This window comes from Mauremys mutica, chromosome 13 (assembly GCF_020497125.1).
Source record: "Mauremys mutica isolate MM-2020 ecotype Southern chromosome 13, ASM2049712v1, whole genome shotgun sequence".
NCBI classification, from domain to species: Eukaryota; Metazoa; Chordata; order Testudines; family Geoemydidae; genus Mauremys; species Mauremys mutica.
Genome location: NC_059084.1, coordinates 17,732,504 through 17,755,232, shown reverse-complemented (window position 1 = coordinate 17,755,232; position 22,729 = coordinate 17,732,504). Strand labels below are relative to the sequence as shown.

The 22,729-nt window shown below is 43.0% G+C and overlaps 1 protein-coding gene across 5 annotated transcripts in view; it reads right to left on the bottom strand.

Moving 5' to 3' along the window:
• SULF2 (sulfatase 2) overlaps window positions 1-22,729 on the bottom strand; it is a 249,012-nt gene that overhangs the window by 77,436 nt on the left and 148,847 nt on the right. For 4 of the 5 annotated variants that reach the window (XM_044986391.1, XM_044986390.1, XM_044986387.1 and 1 more), the window contains one exon: window positions 10,651-10,894. In XM_044986391.1, coding sequence (XP_044842326.1) covers window positions 10,651-10,825 — 175 coding nt within the window. In that variant the 5' untranslated portion in view covers window positions 10,826-10,894. Of the gene's footprint in view, window positions 1-10,650; window positions 10,895-20,203; window positions 20,630-22,729 lie in introns of those variants that run through there. The other variant, XM_044986389.1, reaches the window with a different exon arrangement.

The following is a 22,729-nucleotide window of genomic DNA, read 5'->3' as shown; positions in this document are numbered from 1 at the left end:
TTTGGTCTGACCCAGTATGGGCGTTCTTATGTACTGAATTATGGGGAATCCACAACCTCCCTTGGAAGCCTATTCCAGAGTTTAACTATCCTTGTAGTTAGAAAGGTTTTCCTAATACCTAACCTAAATCTCCCTTGCTGAAGATTAAGCCAATTACTTCTTATCCTACCTTCAGTGAACATGGAGAACAACTGATCACAGTCTTCTTTATAGCTGTCCTTTAATATTTTGAAGACTATCGGTCTTTTCTAGAAACTAAATCATGCCCAGTTTTTTTAACCTTTTCTCATAAGTCAGTTTTTCTAAACTTTTGATCATTTTTATTTCTCTCTACTGCACTCTCTCCAATTTGTTCACATCTTTCCTAAAACGTGGTGCCCAGAACTGAACACAGAACTTCAGGTGAGGTCTCACCAATGTTCACTAAAATGGGACAACTGCCTCCGGTGTCTTACATGACACTCCTGTTAATGCACCTCTGAATGATGATAACCTTTTTCACAACTGCACCATATTGTTGACTCATATTCAATTTGTGATCCACAGTAATCTATACCCTTTTCAGCAGCACTACTGCCTACCCAGTTTTCCCCATTTGTAGTCATGCATTCAATTTTTCCTTCCCAAGTGAAGTACTTCGCACGTAAAATTGAATTTCGTATTGTTGATTTCAGACCAATTCTCCAATTTGTCAAGGTCATTTTGAATTCCAGTCATCTCATCCAAAGTGCTTGCTACCCCACCCAGCTTGGTGTCATCTGCAAATTTTATCAGCATACTCTCCACTTCAATAATTTCATTAATGACTTGGATTAGTGAACAGTATCAGACCCGGGGCCAATCGCTGCAGGGCACCATTCGATACGCCCTACCAGTCTGACTCTGAACCATTGATAACTACTTTTTGAGTATATTCCTTCAACCAGTTATGCAGCCATCTTATAATAATTTCATCTAGTCTGCATTTCCCTAGTTTGCTTATGAGAATATCATGTGGAACTGTATCAAAAGCCATACTAAAATCAAGATACATCATATCTACGGCTTCCCCCCATCCACTAAGCCTGTAATCCTGTCAAAGAAGGAAAATAGGTTGGTTTGGCATGATTTGTTCTTGACAAATCCATGCTGGCGATTTCTTATAACCCTATTATCCTCTAGGTGCTTACAAACTGATTGTTTAATAATTTGTTCCAGTATTTCTCCAGGTATCAAAGTTAGGCTGACTGGTCTATAGTTCCCCAGATCCAATTTGTTCCCCTTTTAAAGACTGGTACTGTTTCCCCTTCTCCAGTCCTCTAGGACTTTACCTGCCCTCCACGAGGTCTCAAAGATAATTGCTAATGGTTCTGAGATTGCTTCAGCTAGTTCCTTAAATACCCTAGGATGAATTTCAGCAGGTCCTGCCACATTGAATACATCTAACTTAGCTAAATGATCTTTAACCTGCTATTGCCCTATTTTGGCTTGCACTCCTTTCCCCTTGTTGTTAATATTAATTGTGTTAAGCATCTGGCCACAATTAACCTTTTTACTGAAGAAGACTGAAGCAAACCGGATATTAAACACCTCAGCATTCTTGATGTCATCACTTATTAGCTCTCCTTTTCTGCTAAGTAGAGGACCTACACTCCCCTTTGTCTTTCTCTTGCTCCTAATGTATTTAAAGAACCTCTTCTTCTTACCTTGTATGTTCCTTCCTAGGGGTAACTCATTTTATGCCTTAGTCTTTCTGATTTTGTCCCTATATTCTTGAGCTATTCTTTTGTATTCCTCCTTAGCAATTCATCCATGTTTCCACTTTTTGGTAGGAATCCTTTTTGATTTTCAGGTCATTAAAGAACTCCTGATGGAGCCATATTGAACTCTTCCTCTTCTTCCAATCTTTCCTTCACGTCGGGATAGTTTGCATTTTTGCCTTTTATATAGTCTCTTTAAGAAACTGTCAACTCTCCTGAACTCTTTTTTCCCTTAGATCTTGTTCTCATGGGACCTTACCTACCAGTTCTCTGAGTTTGTTAAAGTCTGCTTTTTTGAAGTCAATTGTCCTTATTCTGCTGCTCTCATTCCTTCCTTCAGTGGTTCAAATACAACCAAGGTCAACAATGACCAAAAGCCACTGCTATCAATGGCTACCCTGTTTCCTGGGTGACACATTCTTCTGGACTCAACCCAGTTCTTGATGGGGAGGCATCCACTTCAAAGAAGCCACCATCACAATTGGCACTCATTGTCTCTCTGTGCAGAGAAATCAAGGATTGAAAAGACATGGAGAATGAGTTTCCCTCTGACTCGTAAACGTGGTCCCTCTAGATTAGAATTAAAGCATATTGATGGGGAAAACTTGTACTGCTGCTGCTTGGACTATACTTGATCTAGAAGGAAGTTTAATTGGCACTAGTACGACATGCACTTAAAAAAATCCCAAATAAATAAAAAACTTTACATATCATCAAATCCATCCTGTTATGAATGGGAACAAAGTACCTTACAGACAATATCAGGATTAGCATAAGGTTTCATGTTGGAGTGGAGCTGGGGCTAATTTACCCAAGGTTGAGTTGGATTAATAGTTCAGTTTTAATCAATGTATCCTGCAACCATCTGGCACAAACTGTACATTGTTTCTGTCAATAATGGGTTTAGGTTTCTTCTAAGCTCTTTAGGAAGGGATTTCATTATGAAATTGCAACAGTGAGTTGATTTGATACAGGGCACATTGATACAACCATGACTCAAAATCTAAAGGGTGGTGAGAATGGTTGCAATCCATGTAGGAAATCTGACTCCCTGGTTCCATGAAGGAGAATTTCTACTGCAAGTCTTTTCATCTTAAAATTACCATGGCATTAGATTTCTTGAGATCATTTTGTTTGAAGACAAAAATAATGTTTTTGTCGGGAACCTTTTCAGCTAATCAGAACTCATCTTTGTAATTCTTCATCACAGGAACGAAAGGCCATTTGTAAGACTGACTCCCCTGTAAAAGAACCTGTTATACCACACATACTAAATAGAAGTATCTTTAAAAAAAATAGACAAGACCTTTTTTATAATCACAAAATAGAGAAGTTTGTACTTTGGGAGCAGCATTCCTCTTCAAAGCCTCTAACTTCAGTTACAATTATAACAGCCAGTTTTACTGTGTGTGAGCTCAAAAATTGCAAATGTTAGCACTGCTCTGTCTTATGAGCTAATTCAAAAATAAATAAAGCAGGCTGAAGGAATGTTTTGTCATTCCACTATTAAAATACAATTTTAACAGGCTGAAGGAATGTTTTGTCATTCTATTATTAAAATACAATTTTAACAACCCCTTTAAATGACAGAGGCATCTGTGCATAAATAACTCTACATGTTAAGTCTCCCCTTGGGGACAGTAACCTTCTTTAATAAAACTGCTGCAATGACAAGACCCTATATATCAACAGTCTTTAATACAAAAACATATGATCTAATCTGCTTCCCCAGCTTGAGAAATAATGCAGAGTGACAGATCAGTGGAGGCAAAAACCAAGCATACCCTTCCATGCAATCTTAAATAGGCCAGCTTTAAATATTTTAGAACAACACTGAGCCAGCCAACCAAAACTTATTTTCTTCATCCTGCCTCCAACACAAACTTGATGACATTAAAGGAAAATAGAAATTATATTCTTCTATGGCAGAACATCACTTGTGTGTTACTGTGATTGGAATCTCTGTAAACCATCTTCTCTCGAGTGGGAAAACCTTCCGGGATTTCATTAGTTAGATTCTGATGTGCTAAGAGACGTTATGCTTTGAAGTGTCAACATTTTATTCAGAAAAAAGGTCTGTTACAAGTCTAAAATCATAGATAATAAAGTTGCCTTATCTGTAACGGTGTGCTTTTTGGAGAACTAAGAAAATCTATGGTGAAAGATTTGCTGAGAGTCATCTGTTTGATGCATTCAGCTGTCCAGTAGACAAAGAGAAGCATAAAAGGTATATAGTACTAGGCTGAAGTTCTGTTTGGACTTCATGTAACATCAGCTGCAACAACTTGTTTTGCTTGATCTCTCTTCAGAGTTTATTCTACTGCTGATGTCACTGTTTAGACTAATATTATAATGTGGAAAATTCACAGACAAACTCTCTACAGACTGAGTGAGGTCTTGACATTGAGGAAACACTACAAAACTGTGCAAGCTCTGTGGCAGACACTGAGAAGTCACTCCTTTTTACAACTCTGTTTGTGTACTAATAATTATCCCCTACCATCTGAGAATGAAGCTTTCCCTGCATTATGTGTCAGAGAGCCCCTTATCTTCTCCTCCACTGTAAATGGAGGACAGACGAGATAAAATGGTCAGAACAGAGATGCAGACATCCCAGGTACCTAGACGCATACATATTAAGATGACAACTGTAGGGATCTTCAGTAGCACAATTTAACATTCAGAGTAGATGGTGGTCTTATGATGAGCCCTGCAACATCTTTCAGGGATATAATGAATCTGAGAAATTCATATCACAGAAGGGCTCTATTATCCATCCAAAGATTATGAGGAAAAGTGCAAAGGAAGTATATATGGTATGGCCAATAGAAGCACTAGATCCCAGGAGTGTGCATGTACGACACTTATCAAAAGTTCTTCAAATATTGCTGCATGGCAGGGCATATTAAGAAAGAGGACTTTGTTGTACTGAAACAATAACTGAGCAGGCTGTAACAGGTATAGAAAAGACAGATAGTTATAAGAGATTCAAACACACAAACGCAGTTTTTTTGTGCATACTACTGCATATGTTTTTGCACACACATTTTGCCATGCCTTAAAAATATGCCTCACTGCATACTGTTTCCCACACATCCCCTGCTTGCTTGTATTTATTAAATATTCACACTATGACTGGACCTTCTTCTGGAGACTTGTCTGAGTACATTCACTATTACATACCCATAGCAAAGTTTATCTCTGTGTTCACATTTGCAAAATATATGATCACAGCACAAATACAAAGCATTAGTCATACAAGCATTCAAATATTAGTCCATGAGAAACTACTTTCCTGTGCTCTGATAGTGGGATCCAGTCAAGTCTCTCCAGCTAACCAATAATGGTGTGTAATGTTAAAGATAAGATTTCCCTTTAGGTGTTAAAATACATTAACATCTTTAAAAGATATAAATCTTGAAAAGGGAAATATAAAAATCTTGTATGTGAATTTAAATGATTGTCTGCAGGAGCAGAATTTATTGTGAATTCTTCAGTATAAGCCAATAGTAGAAACTTGCTCAACATAAATAAATAACTTTAGCAGCTGTTTGAAGATCTAATTCTGAATGTTTCATTAACTAGCATTTTATTGTCAGAGATCATGCAATTAATATAAGTTTTTGGCAGCTACACTTGTTAAAGAGCTTGAATTAATCTCCAAGTGACTTCATCTGTTTTGTAGCTAAATTTGAGAGCTACCTGTAGGTGGACATGTCTATTCAACCTCTGGAATGTTAATGAATGCTCTCATAAACATTATGCTTGCTTTCTATTTCTATTTCCATCTTACATACTATTTCCCCCCAATTTTCCCTCTTTGTGCTTCTTTCTTTTAAAAGCTGCTAACAGATCACCTCTCTCTATGTAGGAAAACTGCCAAGCACATTGTCCTCTTGTGCCAGATTTGTACTTATTCAATAGGACATATATCAACAAGTTACTCAGATCTCACTAACATGAATGAAGTACAGTAACTCCTCACTTAAAGTCATCCCGGTTAACGTTGTTTCGTTGTTACGTTGCTGATCAGTTAGAGAACACGATTGTTTAGGAGCAGAACATGGGGCCGCGGCTTCCAGGAGCCAGCGTTCCACTCCGGCAGCTCCTCCAGCGCGGCTGAACCGCCCTCAGCCCCGCCCACTAGGGCGGGCATCAGGCTCAGTGGCAGCTGTCCCTGGTCATGCTCTTGTGTTCTAAAAATCGGGATGAGGTTGGGGGTAATAGGAGCCTATATAAGAAAAAGCCCCCAAAATCGGGACTGTCCCTATAATATTGGGACACCTGGTCACCCTAGGCGCACACACTCCCAGACTGGAGATGCAGACAGCTGCGTGGAAGGGACGGGGGTAGGGCTGGGGGTGGGGGTACAGCTGTGCTGGAGGAGTTGCCAGCATGGGATGCTGGCTCCTGAGAGCGGCAGCCCGTTTCTGCTCCCTTCACCACTGTGGTTCCCAGGGGAGCCCTGCAGTTCTACGAAAACCGATTTATATCTGTGAATATAAATTTGTATCCACGCAAATCTGTGAATATAAATTTGTATCCGGCTCTAATTCTCAATCTATTTACCATTATGGGCCACATATGCAGCTGTGTGTGTGTGTGTGTGTGTGTGTGTGTGTGTACGTACGTGTGTGTGTGTGTGTGTGTGTACGTACACACATCTACAAAACATAAGGGGGCTGGGTGCATGGGGGAGCTGAGTGCATGGGGGGGGACATTCCCTGGCTACGGGGCACCCCAAAACAGGCAGGTCTCCCCATCTTTGTAGGCAGGCTCCACATCTACAAAACATAAGGTTTAGTATGTGTTATATGGCAGCAATATGATTCATATTGATATAGTACCTTTCATTTCAACACTGGCAAATGTCTACCAAGAGCATTTTAAATTAGCAAAATAAATCAAAATATTACTATTACAATTAATTTACTGTAAGGGTGTCCTGGCATGGTATATTGCCACCGTCACTTCCGTGCTGCTGCTGGCAGCACAGTTGGGCTGAGCACTCGGAGAACATGGCTGTGGAGCCTGCCTACAAAGATGGGGAGGCCTGCCTGGTGTGGGGTGCCCCGCAGCCAGGGAATGTCCCCCCCATGCACTCAGCCCCCCCATGCACCCAGCCCCGCAGCCAGGGACTGTCCCCCATGCACACAGCACCTGCACCCAGGGACTGCCCCCAAGCCGCTCCCCAGACTGTCCCCCAGCCAGGGAATGTCCTCCTGTCACCCAACCCCCCAGGGACTGTCCCTCCCAGCATCCAGACCACCCCAACACTGGGTTGGCACACGTGCCTGTCATGGGCAGCAGGCGAAGCTTCCTCTTCGTGAGGCTAGCCTCCTGCCCTGCCTCTTCTGGCCGAGGCCCCACCCCCATGGCCCCAGCTGGGGGCGGGAGGGGGCTGAGAGCTCAGCCTCAGCTGGGGTCGAGCGCTCAGCCTCAGCCAGGACCAAGGTGGAGCTCTTGGTCCTGGCTGGAGCTGCGAGCCCGGAACCTCTCCCCCGTTCTGCCCATGGCCCCTCCCCATTCTGCCCTTTCCCCTGCAGTTCCACCCGTTTCCCCTCCCCGAGCCTCCTGCTGGTTGTTCCTTCTCACCCCCGGCGGCTCTGCGCCCCGGGAAGTGAGAACTCCTTCAGCCCTGGGGCCAGGGTGGGGGGAGATTTTTCCAGGGCCCCAAAATCTGCCATTGGGCCTCGCCCCAAGCAGCACGAGGTTTGGGGAGGCTTAGCATCTTCCAGCATGCATTACGTGTTGCTCATGGTGTTTGTCCTGCAGAGACAGGGTACTCTGTCCAGATCAGAACCCCATTCCTCCCCACCCGGGACTGGCTCCTCCAGCATCGAGTCCTCCCCTGCCCCAGGGACTGCCCCCCAGCCTACCCCAGCAACTGTCCCCAGCCCCCCCCCCAAGAACTGCCCTCCCCCAAGCATTCAACCCCCCATCCAGGGATTGTACCTAGCTCCCCATCCAAGCACTGCCCCCAGCCACCCAACTAGAGTCTGTCCCCCATGCACCGGCTGCACTCCCCTCCCCATAGCCCCTGCACCTCTCCCCATATCTGCTGGCTTCCAATCTCCACTGCAGGTAGCTGAGCTGTGCAACCTGCCCTGCCTGCCTGCCTGCTGCTGCAGTCCTAGTGCCAGGGAGTCTGCTCCAGTGGAGGTCACTGGATCCATGATCCTGCAGGGTGGGAGGTGCTAATCACCCTGGCCTCCTGCTGATGCTGCTTGGCCCAATCCTGCTGGGGGAGGAGGGGGGGCTGACGTCACTGGGCCTCATCCTGCCAGGGGGGCTTGATTTTTGCACTCCTCCCACGGGCTCTGCACCCCAGCGGGTGCCCCTCCTGCCCCACCCCATTTATGGCCCTGAGGATATCATGGGAGCTGCAGCTGTGTGCTGATTGGGCCATAAGCGGTCTACAGGTTGAGAACCACTGACCTATTGTAACTACAGTAATATGATATTCAAACCTCAGTCCAAATTAAACTGGAGATCCTGGGATTTATAATGCATTGGACATCAGCACTAGGACAGCTTGGATTCTCATTAATCTAATTGGAAAATTAATCTCTGGGTGTAATTTAAGCCTTTTCTACCACCAGTATATTTCGCCTCATCTTACCCATATACCAACTTGTTCACTACTCAGTACAATTCTCATAATTAGGAAGACAAGCCACTAAGCATGCCTGTTCCAATAGTTGACTAAACGCCTCCTCGGTCTTCGGAGAGGTCACAAGAAAGCAGTTATCTTCTCTCATTTATATCCAGCACAGCACATTCCAACTCCTGTGACCCAAGGATCGTGCAGTCTTTTCATCAGACCCTCCCTTGTTTCAATCCATGGTTAGGGTTTGGTTTCCTGAGTAAAAAGTATGATTAACAGCAGAACAAATAAAAGGGAAGTTAAGCCCCTTTCCTGAATGCTCTGCATCTCCTTTTGGCAAACCACACCTGTTACTGCTATATTGTTAAACACACCTTAGGTTAAAATAAGGGGAAGGCTGTTTGAGCCTGATATTGTATCCTCTCTCCTTTCACATCAGAAATAGCCACAAAACAATCTCTGCAGAAAAACAAAATGAAGTCACATGCCAGCTCTGCCCACCAAAAACACAGCTTCCTTCTGAATTTCCTCAGAAATACTGGTAATCTTCGCTGTGCTCAGTTTTCTAAACTGCACCTCTAAACATTTCCAAATTTTTGTTAGCTTGCATTTGCTATCTGTAGACCAAACTGCAACTGACATCTTGTTTCCATGTTCCTGAATGCATTAACTCCAATACTCATAAACAGCACTTTGGATAGATAAAGTTGGCCAATTTAAGAATAAAAAATGATCTCAAACAAACATCTGGTCTCATGAAGCCATTAATTGGAATATGATAATATCAAATCTCAGCTTCATCAAATGCATTTTCTCCAGCCGGACCCTAATTTGTGTGGACAGATGCCCAGTGTGCTTGAAATTGGAAAGAGACATCAGATTACCTGAGAAAAGAAGTATACTGCCCAGAGGACATTAACAATTGCATCAGAGACAGGCAGGCGGGCATAAAATAGAAAGTGATAAATTTTTTAGGACCACCCTCTGGATTTTGGTCACATGAGACTGTGAGATAATGTATTTGGCTTTTTTGGATATGCATTATTGAAACTGGTCTGTCTAATTGTGAAAAACATTACCATCACGCCAAAAAACAAACAAACAAACAAAACCTTTGGAACCTGCCTCACTTAAACTAACGTTTTATTTCTTATCCTGTTACACCAGAAAACTTTCTAGTTACCTTTTGAACCAAGTGACAATTGGGATATAGCTTATGACATGCAGAAACACTGATAAAAAGAAAGTATCTATAAAAGCTTTGTCATGATGTCATCATACACTTTTGGTTTAGAACAGCAGCTGTCCCTGCATAAATCAAAGTTACTTCATTTTACTACAATGCTCCACCTTTCCCCCCACAATTTGTTTTCTCATCTACTGTACTGGAAATTTGCTTTAACAGCACTCAAAAGAAACAAAACAGATTCTATCCCCTCAACTTTTGAACAGACATGGGCTTCATAAATCCATTTATAAATGTACCTAAAAAACTACTCATATAAAACTGCTTTCTGGTAATTGCTTCTCACTATACACAACATTCTGCAAAGATATAGGTTAATTTTTCAGCAAGCTTCTCAATTTAATCGTTATGTCAAATCATTAAGATTAAACAAACTTTCTTTGCTTAATCTTCTTTCCTCAACAATTACAACTTCAACTAGTGGAACAGATGATCAGAGCTGGATAAGCAGGTAGAATCTTCTGATCCTAAATGATCTTGGCAGTAATCAAATACTTATCTTCGTGGGAAAAAACCCTAAAAGAGTTTTAATTTCTTGGAATACTATTAAATAATGGAATTTAGAGATGAAAAAACAATTTGTGCTTCAAATACTACAGTTTCACAAGGAAATTGGGAAATTACATGAAAAGCCAGTTATGTATCTAAACCTACCATCTTTGTGTGCAACTTCCCAGCTTGTGCACATAACATTAATAAGCAAATTGAAAATAAACATTAAAAATCAAAGTTTTGTTTCCCTACCAAAGCAGGATATAACCCCAGAGACAGAACGTATCAAATCTTATATTGATGTTACATTTGCTGTCAGTGAGTTAGTATATTACTAGAAAATATTTTACATGTACAGATAAAAGTTTTTACAATATTTTACCACTTGTTCCTTCTATTATACATTTCACACAGAAAAAAATTCATTTGCAGGTTAGGGATTAGATTCTGTTCTCTGCTGCACTGGTCAAAATGTTCATTTACACTAGAGTGTCTGAGAGCAGACTCTAGCCCCAAGCAAAAGCAATGCCATATCTGTGAGCTAAAATACTCTGTTTGGCTCTTACCAAGTTCTACATCCTGATCGTCAGTAAGAACGAGAATGATGTTTGGACGGATGTTTCTGCGGTCCCTTTGAAATCTTCCCTTCAGACGCTGATTTAATAGGAAAGCTGAACTTCCATCCAGCATTGATAAAACAGTCATTATGAATAATCCAAGAACAATGCTAGGCTGTGCCATATTGTGCTGATTTTGCGTTCTCTCCAAACGGTTTGGTTAATGTCTTCTATTTCCTCTTTACTTGCAGATCTAACATGGGGAGAGGGAAAGCAGGTAAGCATGTATGCAAAAACAATAAATAAAAAATGTTCCCATTTATCAAAGTTTTTCAAATGAACAAGGAGGTTCTTTTAAAAAGGCTAAATCCACATATACCTAAAATACCCTAAGTCCCCTAAATGAGAAACAAAGTACTTGCAAAAAGAACAGGAGTACTTGTGGCACCTTAAAGACTAACAAATTTATTTTAGCATGAGCTTTCGTGAGCTGCAGCTCACTTCTTCGGATGCAGTTTTTCATCCTGTTAGAAGTAGAAACACTTACAATTTGCAAGAGTTTATCTAAATTTTTTGAGACATTTTGTTGAGTGCTGAAAGTTGGCAAAAAGTTAAAGGAACCCAGCAGGGAAAGAAACATTTATTTTTTTTAACAAAATGATTTTTTAAAAATGTAGCCATATACAACTAATCAGAAATTAAAACAATATACTAGGAGTACTGGATCGGTGAGCTACAATAGTGCAGGGTACTTATCCATAATGTAAATTTAAGGCCCTCTGAGTACTTTTGACTGATATAATTTTATTTACTGAGTCAAAAAAAATCACCTTTAAAGGAATAATGTATCTAAATAGAGATTTTTACCAAGATTGTGGTAAAACCTGTTGAGTGAACAGTATGTTTGTCTTGTGAAGTCACAATGGACATAAATTACAAGCCAAATTCAGATCTAGCATAAGTTGCTGCAACTCATAGACAGGGGCGGCTCTAGCCATTTCGCCGCCCCAAGCACGGCGGCACGCCGCGGGGGGCGCTCTGCCGGTCGCCGGTCCCGCGGCTCCAGTGGACCTCCCGCAGACATGGCTGTGGATGCTCCACCGAAGCCGTGGGACCAGCGGATCCTCCGCAGGCACGCCTTCGGGAGGTTTACCGGAGCCGCCTGCCGCCCTCCCGGTGACCGGCAGAGCGCTCCCCGTGGCACGCCGCCCCAAGCACGCACATGGCGTGCTGGGGCCTAGAGCCGCCCCCGCTCATAGATTTCAATTAGAAAGCATGTCCCTTTATACCAGGGCTGAATTTGGCTGCATGGGCCTAGAAATGGTGGAATGATTTCAGGCTAGTGTTTCAGCACTAACTCTGAACTTCCTGGCTTTGTGGGTGGCAGTTATGTTATTTCAAAATGGATATGGAGGATTTACAGAAATTTGTTGCTGTTGTTGATTTTCTGTTAAAGTAATAAATAAGCATGTTCTTTATTTACAATTTAAATTGCAGCCCTGCACACTCTTATCACAAGACACATTGAGAATTGTCCTATTGGCTAGAACTACTCATGGCAGTAAGGATTATGCCCAGAGGTAAACTGTTTGCAGCATCAGTCCCTAAGACCCTGATCCTGCTCCCACAGGAAACAACAGCACAGCTCCTATTGATTTCTAAGCAAGCAGGGGCATGCCCTAGATGAACGAACATTGAGACATTTCTTAAATTTCAATGCTGGTTGATAATCTTTTGGCCTAAAGGAATTTTCTTTTGCTAATAGAAGTCAATCTACCCATAAGAAACTATAAAGAGAATATTAAGAGATAATTATTTCATCCCATCAAGTGATCAATGAGTCAATTTTTGATTAATTCCCTATGTACCGGCTTTCTCTGGACTTGTGCCAGTGAGTTCACATAGTGCAGTGGAAATCCATTAAAAGTGACACATGGGAAACTATCTGCCTTTTGTAAAGACCAGAAGTGGCTGAGTAGAAAAAGCCCAGCACAATGAAAGAAGCTTAATGTTCTATCCATAAAGCAAGTTAGAAATTTTCCCTCCCCCAGTAGATTATTTCATACCAATATCATCAGATCATCCCTACCAGAATTTGTTTCTTGGGATAAACCTTGATTAAGACTGTTCTTAAGCCATGACAAAACCACTGGTCTGAGAAATTACACACAGTTTCTACACTCATGGGGAGGGAAGGAGCACAAGATTCTTATTTTTAAACTAGCAGATATCTAGCTGTACAATGGTACAATATTTAGCAAGGGCTATTTCCCAATTCATATACATAGACCAGGCTTGAAAAGTCAACCTAATTATTCACCCCAGCAAGTTTCTTTACGATTCATGGGTGAATTACATCAATTTCTGCAGAATCTAAGATTTTATTTAAAAGAACAAATTCTAGCCCGTGTGGTTATGGGGGGAAAAAAAGTCTTCCTAAAACTGCAAGCTGATTGCTCTTGTACCTCTGCTCTGCCCAGAGCTTTGCTAAGCTATGACAGAGTGCACACTGACCAGGCTTGTCAGTTTTCATTGCTCATGTTCAGAATTCTGCCTGCAGCAGTGAAACAGGAAAGAATCATGCCAGTTTCACAGTGCAAGTACTACTTGGGAAAGTCAAGAGCAGTGATAGAGGCAGATCCTAGAGCTGTTCACTTGGGAGGAGGAATCAAAAGGTTGGGAGGTGCACATTAGTAGAGATATTCCCTCCTGAAGACACACAAAAATTCTGATAAACAGAAATGTGTATTAACAAAACCCCACAAAACTGATGATCTGTCTATTCCCATTACATAGCCAGCGTTTTTCTGAAGACATGGGATTTACAAGAGATCATTTAATTTTTTGCTTGGGACTAGTCAACTGAAGGCTGTCTATTACTGATGTATCTGACAATGCTTCCCTTCCCCCCCATCAACTGGATATGGGATTTATGCACGAGTATTTTGCATTTTATTTCTTCGTTAAAACAAATGCATGGGAATAACCATATGACCTCACTGTTGCACCTTTTCCCCTTCTCCGCTCCCCTGCCCATTCCCTCTCTACTATTTATTACCTTAATTCATTGCATCACCTCTAAAATAAGACAATAAGCCCTTTGGGCCAGGGACTACGTCTTCCTATTAAATTCTTAGTATATTTTGGGATATTGAAAAAACATCCTATACAGAGGTGTCTCCATAACTTTTCTAGTCACAAAAATGTATTTACAGTTAAGTTACCGTTATCTCCAAGAAAATAGGAAAAATATTGCATGTTAAGTTCAGCAGGCAACCTCTACTAAAATAATTACTTTCATCTTTGCCCCTCTCTGCTTCAGATTTTTAAAGTATTCTCAGATGTTATGACCCTGTTGTTATCAGGATAAGAATTCCTCATAGAGACCCCCTGGAACCAACTCAAAGTATACAATTATGTCCAAAACTCATATTCATAACTGGGTAAAAAATTAACATAATTTACAAAATAACCCTCTATTTTCTGAAATGTGTGTATTCATACAAGACAGATAGGCCACTGCTTACTCCACATTTGCTGTGAAATCTAATTAACAGCTTTAAGTAGCTTATGAAATGGCAGCAGAAGTATCTCACATTCATAGTGGTCAGATGTAGTCTATGAGTTGTGACAATACTTTGCAAAGTGTCACAGTTGAGAACGTCTCTTCAGTTATTAGTGAACTTAGTGAAAGAAACAATATGTCAAAGGCAAAGTAGTTATTAAAATTCTCTTTCATTCCTGTTTTGAGGCTTGGTTTACTGTGTGTATCAATGTTGGCCAAAGAGGGGCTTACAGAATTTTACAATGTCTGCCTTCATCTGCCATATCTACCTTCATTGTTAATATGGTGCATCTAAGTGTAATAATGCATTTTTATTTCAGTGGCCCAGGTGATCTGGTTCTTTATGTGCTGAGACCTGTAGCCGCTGCAGGCCACATTCCCATGTAATAGATGGGGACAACTCTAATCTGTGCTGTTTCTTATGAAATTAGGTGTGCCTCTTAGTTTCTCCTAAATTACCCATCCAAATGTAGCAAAGTTTGATCAGCCCTGTTTATATGCAAGTACCATTAAAACACTAGACATTTTTCTTTCAGAAGAGACAGCTAACGGAGCTGTGATAAGTCTGTGAGCATCTCCAACACAGAGAGGCCCGGAGGGAAAAAAAAAAAGAAAAGAAGAAGAATGTTCTCCCCCCACCACCACCCTATTTGCTGTAACAAATCACTCCCTCCTTCATAGGCTGAACTGGATACAGATGCCTCCCTTGTTCTTAAGATCCTGCCAGTTGGGGAGCAAGATTACAGGCAAACTCAGTTCTCCGGTGTGGTAATGCAGAATGTTACCACTAAGTCAGTGGTTCTCAACCAGGAGTCCGGGGCCCCCTGAGGGGCCACGAGCAGGTTTCAGGGGGGCCACCAAGCAGGGCCAGCATTAGACTCACTGAGGCCCAGAGTAGAAAGTTGAAGCTCCACCACATAGGACTGAAGCCCAGGGCCCTGCGTCCCACTACCCAGGCTGAAGCTTAAGCCAGAGCAATGTAGCTCTGTGGGGGGCCCCTGGCAATTGCCCAGCTTGCTACCCCCTGATGTCAGTCCTGGCTTTTACATGCAGAAAACCAGTTATTGTGGCACATGTTGGGGGGGGGGGGGCGGCCTCAGAAAGAAAAAGGTTGAGAAGATGCACTAAATCACATTTATAAACGTTGACGGGAAGGGGCCCTTTTAGTGTGTTTATTCTATTAACAGGACATAGATCCAAATTCTGCTCTTGAGGAATGCCTCCACTAGGGAAATTTCTGAAAAAATGTCTCCCCCACCGCCATCATCAACCCAGCAGTCCTGACTTCAAATGCTGGGTTTTTTTACACCACGTTGATTAAAATCGCTTTGCACAAGTCTAACAGCTACTATGCTGAAAACTGTAGTGAATAATGCTGGGCTATATGCACCTAGCATTCTCTATGCCAGGGATGGGCAAACTTTTTGGCCCGAGGGCCACATCTGGTTATGGCGGGCCATGAATGCTCATGAAATTGGGGGTTGGGGTGCGTGAGGGGGTGAAGGCTCCAGTTGGGGGTGCAGGCTCCAGAGTGGGGCCAGAAATGAGTTCAGGGTGCAGGAGGGGGCTCCGGGCTAGGGGTGGGGTGAGGTGGGAAGATGAGAGCTCCAACTTGGGGTGCGTGGTCTGGGGTGGGGCTGGGGATGAGGGGTTAGGGGTGCAGTAGGGTGCTCCAGGCAGGAACCGAGGGGTTTGGAGGGTGGGAGGGGGATCAGGGCTGGGGCACGGAAGGGGTTGGGGTGCAGGCTCTGGGCAGCGCTTACCTCAAGCAGCTTCCGGAAGCAGAGGCATGTCCCCCCTCCGGCTCCTATGTGGAGGCATGGCCAGGCGGTTCTACGCCCTGCCCCATCCACAGGTGCTGCCCCTGCAGCCCCCATTGGCCATGATTCCAGGCCAATGGGAGCTCCAGGGGCGGCACTTGAGGGAGGAGCGTGCAGAACCCCTTGACTGCCCCTAGGCGTAGGAGCTGGAGGGGGGACATGCCGCTGCTTCCAGGAGCCGGGCAGAGCCACAGCACGTGCAGAGTGGGGCAAACCCCCAACCTTGCTCCCCGTCTGAAGCAGCGCAAGCCCTGGACCCCACTCCCCGGTGGGAGCTTGAGGGACGGATTAAAACATCTGAAGGGCTGGATGCGGCCCCCAGGCCGTAGTTTGCCCACCCCTGCTCTATGCAGTTACCAATGGTGCAACTGAACCAGCCTTAGAGACAGTGGGGAAATACTTCACCTGTCCCTAGCATGAATACTCCTATTACACTAGTGACAAGTTTCAGAGTGGCAGCCGTCTTAGTCTGTATCAGCTAAAAGAACGAGGAGTACTTGTGGCACCTTACAGGCTAATGCATTTATTTGAGCAAAGCTTATGCTCAAATAAATGTGTTAGTCTCTAAGGTACCAGAAGTACTCCCCGTTCTTATTACACTAGTGTAACTCCCTTAAAGTAAAAAACAAAGAATACAAAAAAACAAAAACAAATCTGGATTTACCCGCAACACAACTAAGAACAGAATCTGGCTTATGTTGTACTGCCAAAGACATAATACACAACACACAACAAATTATTTTGTTATGAAAAAATAAACAGTAACATTTCAACTATTCTTTGAGCTTATGATGCCATTAATTTGACATATAACTAGAAGCATACTTATAAAGTAACTGCATCTCAAATTCACTTTTATTTATTAGATTGATTTAAAAATGAGCATAATGCAAAACAGTAATTTAAAAAAAGCCGCTAAGGCATGTTTGACTCATTTAGCAGCCATAAACAGGGAAACAGCATGTAAGGAACAAAGGGTAGCTGCACAATGGGGAAAACATGCTAGCAAACAGCAATTCACACTTGATAACTGATCTGAATATGTCTGGAGCCAACACCAGGTGTGTTATTTAAGCAGACTTAGGTGTACCATTTATGCAGTGTTTAGAGGCATGGAAATGCATTGTGTGGGATCCATTCCCTAGCAGCCATCCCAACTAAATAAGCATGTTTATCAGTTTACCAATTAAATGGTTTCTACTGTACCTCTGTTCTATTAACTCTTGGACCACTATTGCAGATCCTTGCATTCATGCATAACAACTCTTTCCCACTGATGCCTTCAATCAGCTATAATTTTTATTTAAGACCACGTTTTGCAAGTTATATCGCCTACATATAAAATTGCATTTTACACTTGGACAGGGAGGATTCTTGTTTGCATTCAAATAGGCTCGCAGAAAAAAAAGTCCTACTGAATCGTGATTTTTGCTGTAATCTCACAACACATACTACTTTTTTTTAAAAAGAAAAGATTAACATTTTCTAAATATTTGTTCAAAGAGTCACAAATTTAAATTTAAAAAAGAGGACCCAAAAAGCCAAAGCCCAAACCCAGGGCTAACCTTGACTGTTGAAGGTTACATCAATAGCACATGCATGAACTATGGCTAGGGTGACCAGACAGCAAGTGTGAAAAATCGGGATGGGGTTATAGAAGCCTACATAAGAAAAAGACCCAAAAATCGGGACTATCCCTATAAAATCGGGACATCTGGTCACCCTAACTATGACTAAATGTCTAACATTTCCTTAGAGAGACAAGGTAGGTGAGGTAATATTTTTTATTGGACCAACTTCTGTTCATGAGAAAGACAAGCGTTTGAGTTACACAGAGGTCTGGGAAAGGAACTCAGAGTGTCACAGCTAAATATAAGGTTGAACAGATAGTTTAGCGCAGGGGTAGGCAACCTATGGCACGGGTGCCGAAGGCGGCACGTGAGCTGATTTTCAGTGGCACTCACACTGCCTGGGTTCTGGCCACTGGTCGGGGGGGCTCTGAATTTTAATTTAATTTTAAATGAAGCTTCTTAAACATTTTAGAAACCTTATTTACTTTACATACAACAATAGTTTAGTTATATATTATAGACTTATAGTAAGAGACCTTCTAAAAACATTAAAATGTATTACCGGCACGCGAAACCTTAAATTAGAGTGAATAAATGAAGACTCGGCACACCAAATCTGAAAGGTTGCCGACCCCTGGTTTAGCGTAAGTCATTAGCATGTATTCTAAGGGACCACTCAAGATGAAGTGGCCCACTAACACACCTGTAGCCAAAGGACAAATAGGGGGATTAGTGGGTTACAGATTGTTGTAATAAACCATAAATCCTCTCTTTATTAAGACCATGATTTTTAGTGTCTAGCAAAGTTATGAATTTAAGCTCCCAGGCTCGGCTTTTGAAAGTTTTGTGCGGGTTTACTTTGAGGATGAGAACTGATTGATTACTCTGTATCTGACCTCTCTGTGAAAACATTTCCTTAGAGAGCCAGGACACTGACACAGCTCCAAATGCTTATAAGAATATTAAATTACATATTTAAACAGATTGTTCTGAATTACTTTTGTTCTGTTGGTGAGCAGTGCACCCAGGGCTCAAACTGCTAAGCATTTAATAAGGGGAAATCTACTAACCTTTATTTTAAATAAAAATTTCCTGTGATTCTAACATTCAGTTACATTTTTTGTAAGAAGTGCTTTACTGTTAAATACAACATTATTCCATATTAGTATTCAGTAGAGCTACAATATAAAGAACTCACACTAAGATTCTTTGATATGAGCTAGTCCTCATATAAGGTTGGAGTTTTATTTCGCTCCCTGTCCACTGAAGTCCATTATAATAAACATTTTTCTACAGCACGTTCACTTCTGCCCCAGGAACAAACTAACAGAGAGGACGAGTATTATTTCTCCCCTAAATATACCAATATTTGCATATTTATTAAGTACAACTTTAGGCTGATTTTTAAGAATAAATTTTAAAAAATTCATATTTACTGCAGCTGAGGGGAGATTTGGAAATACCACAAGGGAAGAATGAATGAATATAGAGCCAGTATGCCACAAAAAAAAGATAGTCTAAAAAAAAAAAAAAGCATACAGAGACAAATCTATTCGGTGAGTAAAGATTTTATATTCTAGTATACAGAAAAATAAGATTTTCAATGCAAGGTGGGATTTTTTAAACCCCGAAGCACATGTGAAATTATTAAATGAAAAACTAAGTGCCAAGGCATTAGCTGTTTTACAAACGACTGTTTCTTGCAGAGATACCTCCCAGCATCTGGTACTTCATCCCAAACCAGGGAAGGTTTAAACATGGAATCTTTAGATAAATACAGCGCAAACAAACTGCCCCGGCTTCCTGCCTCCCCAGCCATTCTCCATGTTGAGGGCACAGACCTGCACGCTGTGCAGCCCCCTTCCAGTGCAAGTTTTAATCACTGAGGACCCTGGGCTTTTATAAAAGCCCTGCCAGACCATATCAAGGGCAGATCGGATCGTGTCCCATCACTGCCAAGTGCAGCTAACCACACTCCGCCCGCACCCAGCAGCACTAGCCAGGTGCCCTCCAGCTGTGCAGAGAGCCCGCAGACCCAGACCCCTACCCCACAGGCCACAAGATCCCCAGTCCTTGGGCAGCAGCAGTGCCCTGACAAAGGAGGCAGGTCAGTATCTCTTCTTGCCCCCTGCTAGGCTGGGGCCAAGTGCCCAGGCTGCTCCCCACCTACACAGTCTGACCTACTTGCCAGCCCCCCCACCTGTCTTCCAGCCCATCTGCCATCACCCTACCCCTATATCTCATCTGCCCCTTAGGGTTGCCAATTCTGGTTCGATATATTCCGGGAGGTTTCAACAGGACATATTCTTTAATTAAAGATTAATCTTTAATTCCTGGAGACTCCAGGACAATTCTGGAGGGTTGGCAGTACCTCCTAGCGCCTCCCTTCACCCCACAACTGCTTCCATTTCCTTCTCCACCCTGCTCCTGAGCCTACCCCCGTCCCAATCTCCAACCCTCCCATTTCCCCATCTACCCCCCCCTCCCCGCCTCGCTAAACTTTGGGCTCGCCCCTCCCCCTCTCTGCGGGAAGGCTCTGGGCAGCTCCCCCCACCACAGTGACCGATCAACACCCCCCCCCCTCCCCTCCACCCCACCCCACTTACCCGGGCAGTGAAAGCGCCGCAGCAGCCGGCGGCTGAGTGCTGCATGTACCCTTCCCTTCCAGCACCTCCTCCGCCTCAGGAGCAGCTCAGCCTCCCCGCTGCAGCAGCAGCAGCTAGGCTCGGCCGCCAGGAGCCCCCAGTGCCGGGCATGGCCTCCCCCACTCCTCTCCCAGCCGCCGGAGGTTAGGCGCCTTCAGTCCCCCACCCCGTGCGCCGGGGCTGCCGAGCGAGCTCCTGCCTGCTCCCCGCACACCGCGCACACGCGCGGCGCTGGATCCTTGGCGGCGGCTCTGCCGCCGGAGCTCAGCTTTGCTCTGCTACCGGCTGCTGCACAGAGCGGGGTTTAAATATCACACGCAGCGGAGCCAGGTCCGCGGCGCAGCAGCCAGCTCTGTACTCCAGCCACGGCCCTGGCGGTGCGGAGCCGGGCTGGGGAGAAGGTGATTAACCCCTGGCACAGGGCAGCAGCTGGAGCCCATTTCCAACCCAACCTTTGAGGGGCAGAGGTGGGCGTAGGGTGTTTTTTTTAAATTATTTTAAAAGTTCATTGAGCTCCAGAATCCTCCTCCCAGCACTGACGCAATCCCCAAGCGGCTCAGAGGGGGAGGAAACCCGTGTCCCCAGCACTTGTTCAAAGTCCAGCGGCTTACAGCTCTGCCATAACTTGGCTTCGTCTCACCCCACAGACAAGATTGAGTGCTCGCTCGGGCTCCGTTTCTCTGCACGGACACCCACCCACACAGCCGAAGGAGAGAGCTGGGAGAGGGTTTATGCAGCAAGATGGACAACGCCTTTAGAACAAGTCGAATATTCAGAGCACTGCTGGAGTTTATTGGGTCTGGCAGTCTGGGATAAGAGCACTGCACAAAAAAGATAGAGGGTGTTTAACATGCTGCCGTACTTTTATCTGTGTTGTGTTTCAAAAATGTACTACCTAGGGTTTGATCCTGCAAACATCCATGCATCTAATTTTACTCACCTGAGTAATTAAGTTCAATGGACTGCTCATGTCGCTGTACCCACACGAGTAGGTATTTCCTGGATCAGAACCCCTAGTCTAAAATATTCCAAAATGACTAGCACTTTGGGATGCCTAAATTGCAGTTGGAAAGAGGCCTGATTTTTAAAGAATAGGTACTCGCTACCTTATGAAATTCAAGCCTTTCTGGAGTGTCTCATTCTGGGAATGGAAAAAGTAAGGTGCCCAACAATGTTTGTAATTTTAAAAAATCTTGAGTAAGATAGTTGGGGTAGGATAGTGTATGCACCTGGCATTGTACAAACATTAAAAATAGATCCCTATTCTGATAAGAGGATCTGGACACTACTATGACTAATATTAAATAGTTTTTACTGGCTAGGCTGTATATCACACGATGAGTTCTTAACTATAATTATTTCCAAACTAGATCTGATGTGTTAATAAATGTTCTTTTAATCTGTTTTCAAAGTGGCCGTCAAGCATCCCCATGCTGCAATATATACAGTTATGTTTATCTCAAAACAATATAGCATTTGCTATTAAATCTCATCCTGAACTCACTGCAAATGAGACCACAGACCACAAACCTATATGTAAATTAACTTTCACTATCTTAAACTGGCATTCATAGCTGAAAACTGCATCAAATATATGCATCTGAAAATAAAATGACATTCTGTGTTCATGTTTAACACGCTGCCATTCTTTTACCATAAAATGGTGCTATACTCAAGGAGATTTATATGTGGTTGAAAATGGACAGGATATAATTTTCCTGTTCAAAGAGGACAATGAAAGAACAGAAATAAATAACAGGTTATAGCAAGAAGACCCTATCTTATTCCCATTAAGTCAATGGCAAAACATGCATTAATTTAAATGGAAGCAGAAATCAAGCTGAGAAAAAACAGTGATAGTTCCTACAACCGTCTCAAAGAAAATGTCTAGCTAGTACTAACCCATACACACTCCATAAAGTCTACCAAGAACTTCACTAGTGCCAATGTATTCTATATGGAAAGAGCTCAAAATGCTATGGCGATGGGCAGCAATCCAAAAGCCTGAAACACAGAAAGAACTAGAGACTGAGATGATTTTAAAGCCATGTAGGGTTTTAACAAGAGATTCATGTTCAAACCGTACATAAACCAAATGCATTATCTCCCCCCCCGCCCCCTCACAAGCTAACCTGTGACAGCCTTAACTCAGACTTTATTTGGTAGGCTTCATAGGTTCACACCCCTTCCGTTACCAGATGTTGATCTGCTTTAAGCTATACCAGTAAAGCTGAAAATGGACAGGATATAATTTTCCCATATTGGTATAGTTAAAGCGGTACAATCCTCCTCCTGTAGATGTAGTTATACCGCTGTAAATGTAGTATAGCTAATGCTCATACAGGAAGGGGACTAAGCTATGCCAGTGCAGGCACCTTTATAACCAGTATAACTGAATCGATACTAGGGGTTGTACTGGTATAATTATATCAAATAATAACAAAAATAATTCCCCTAACCACCAGTTATGCAGATACTAAACCCGTG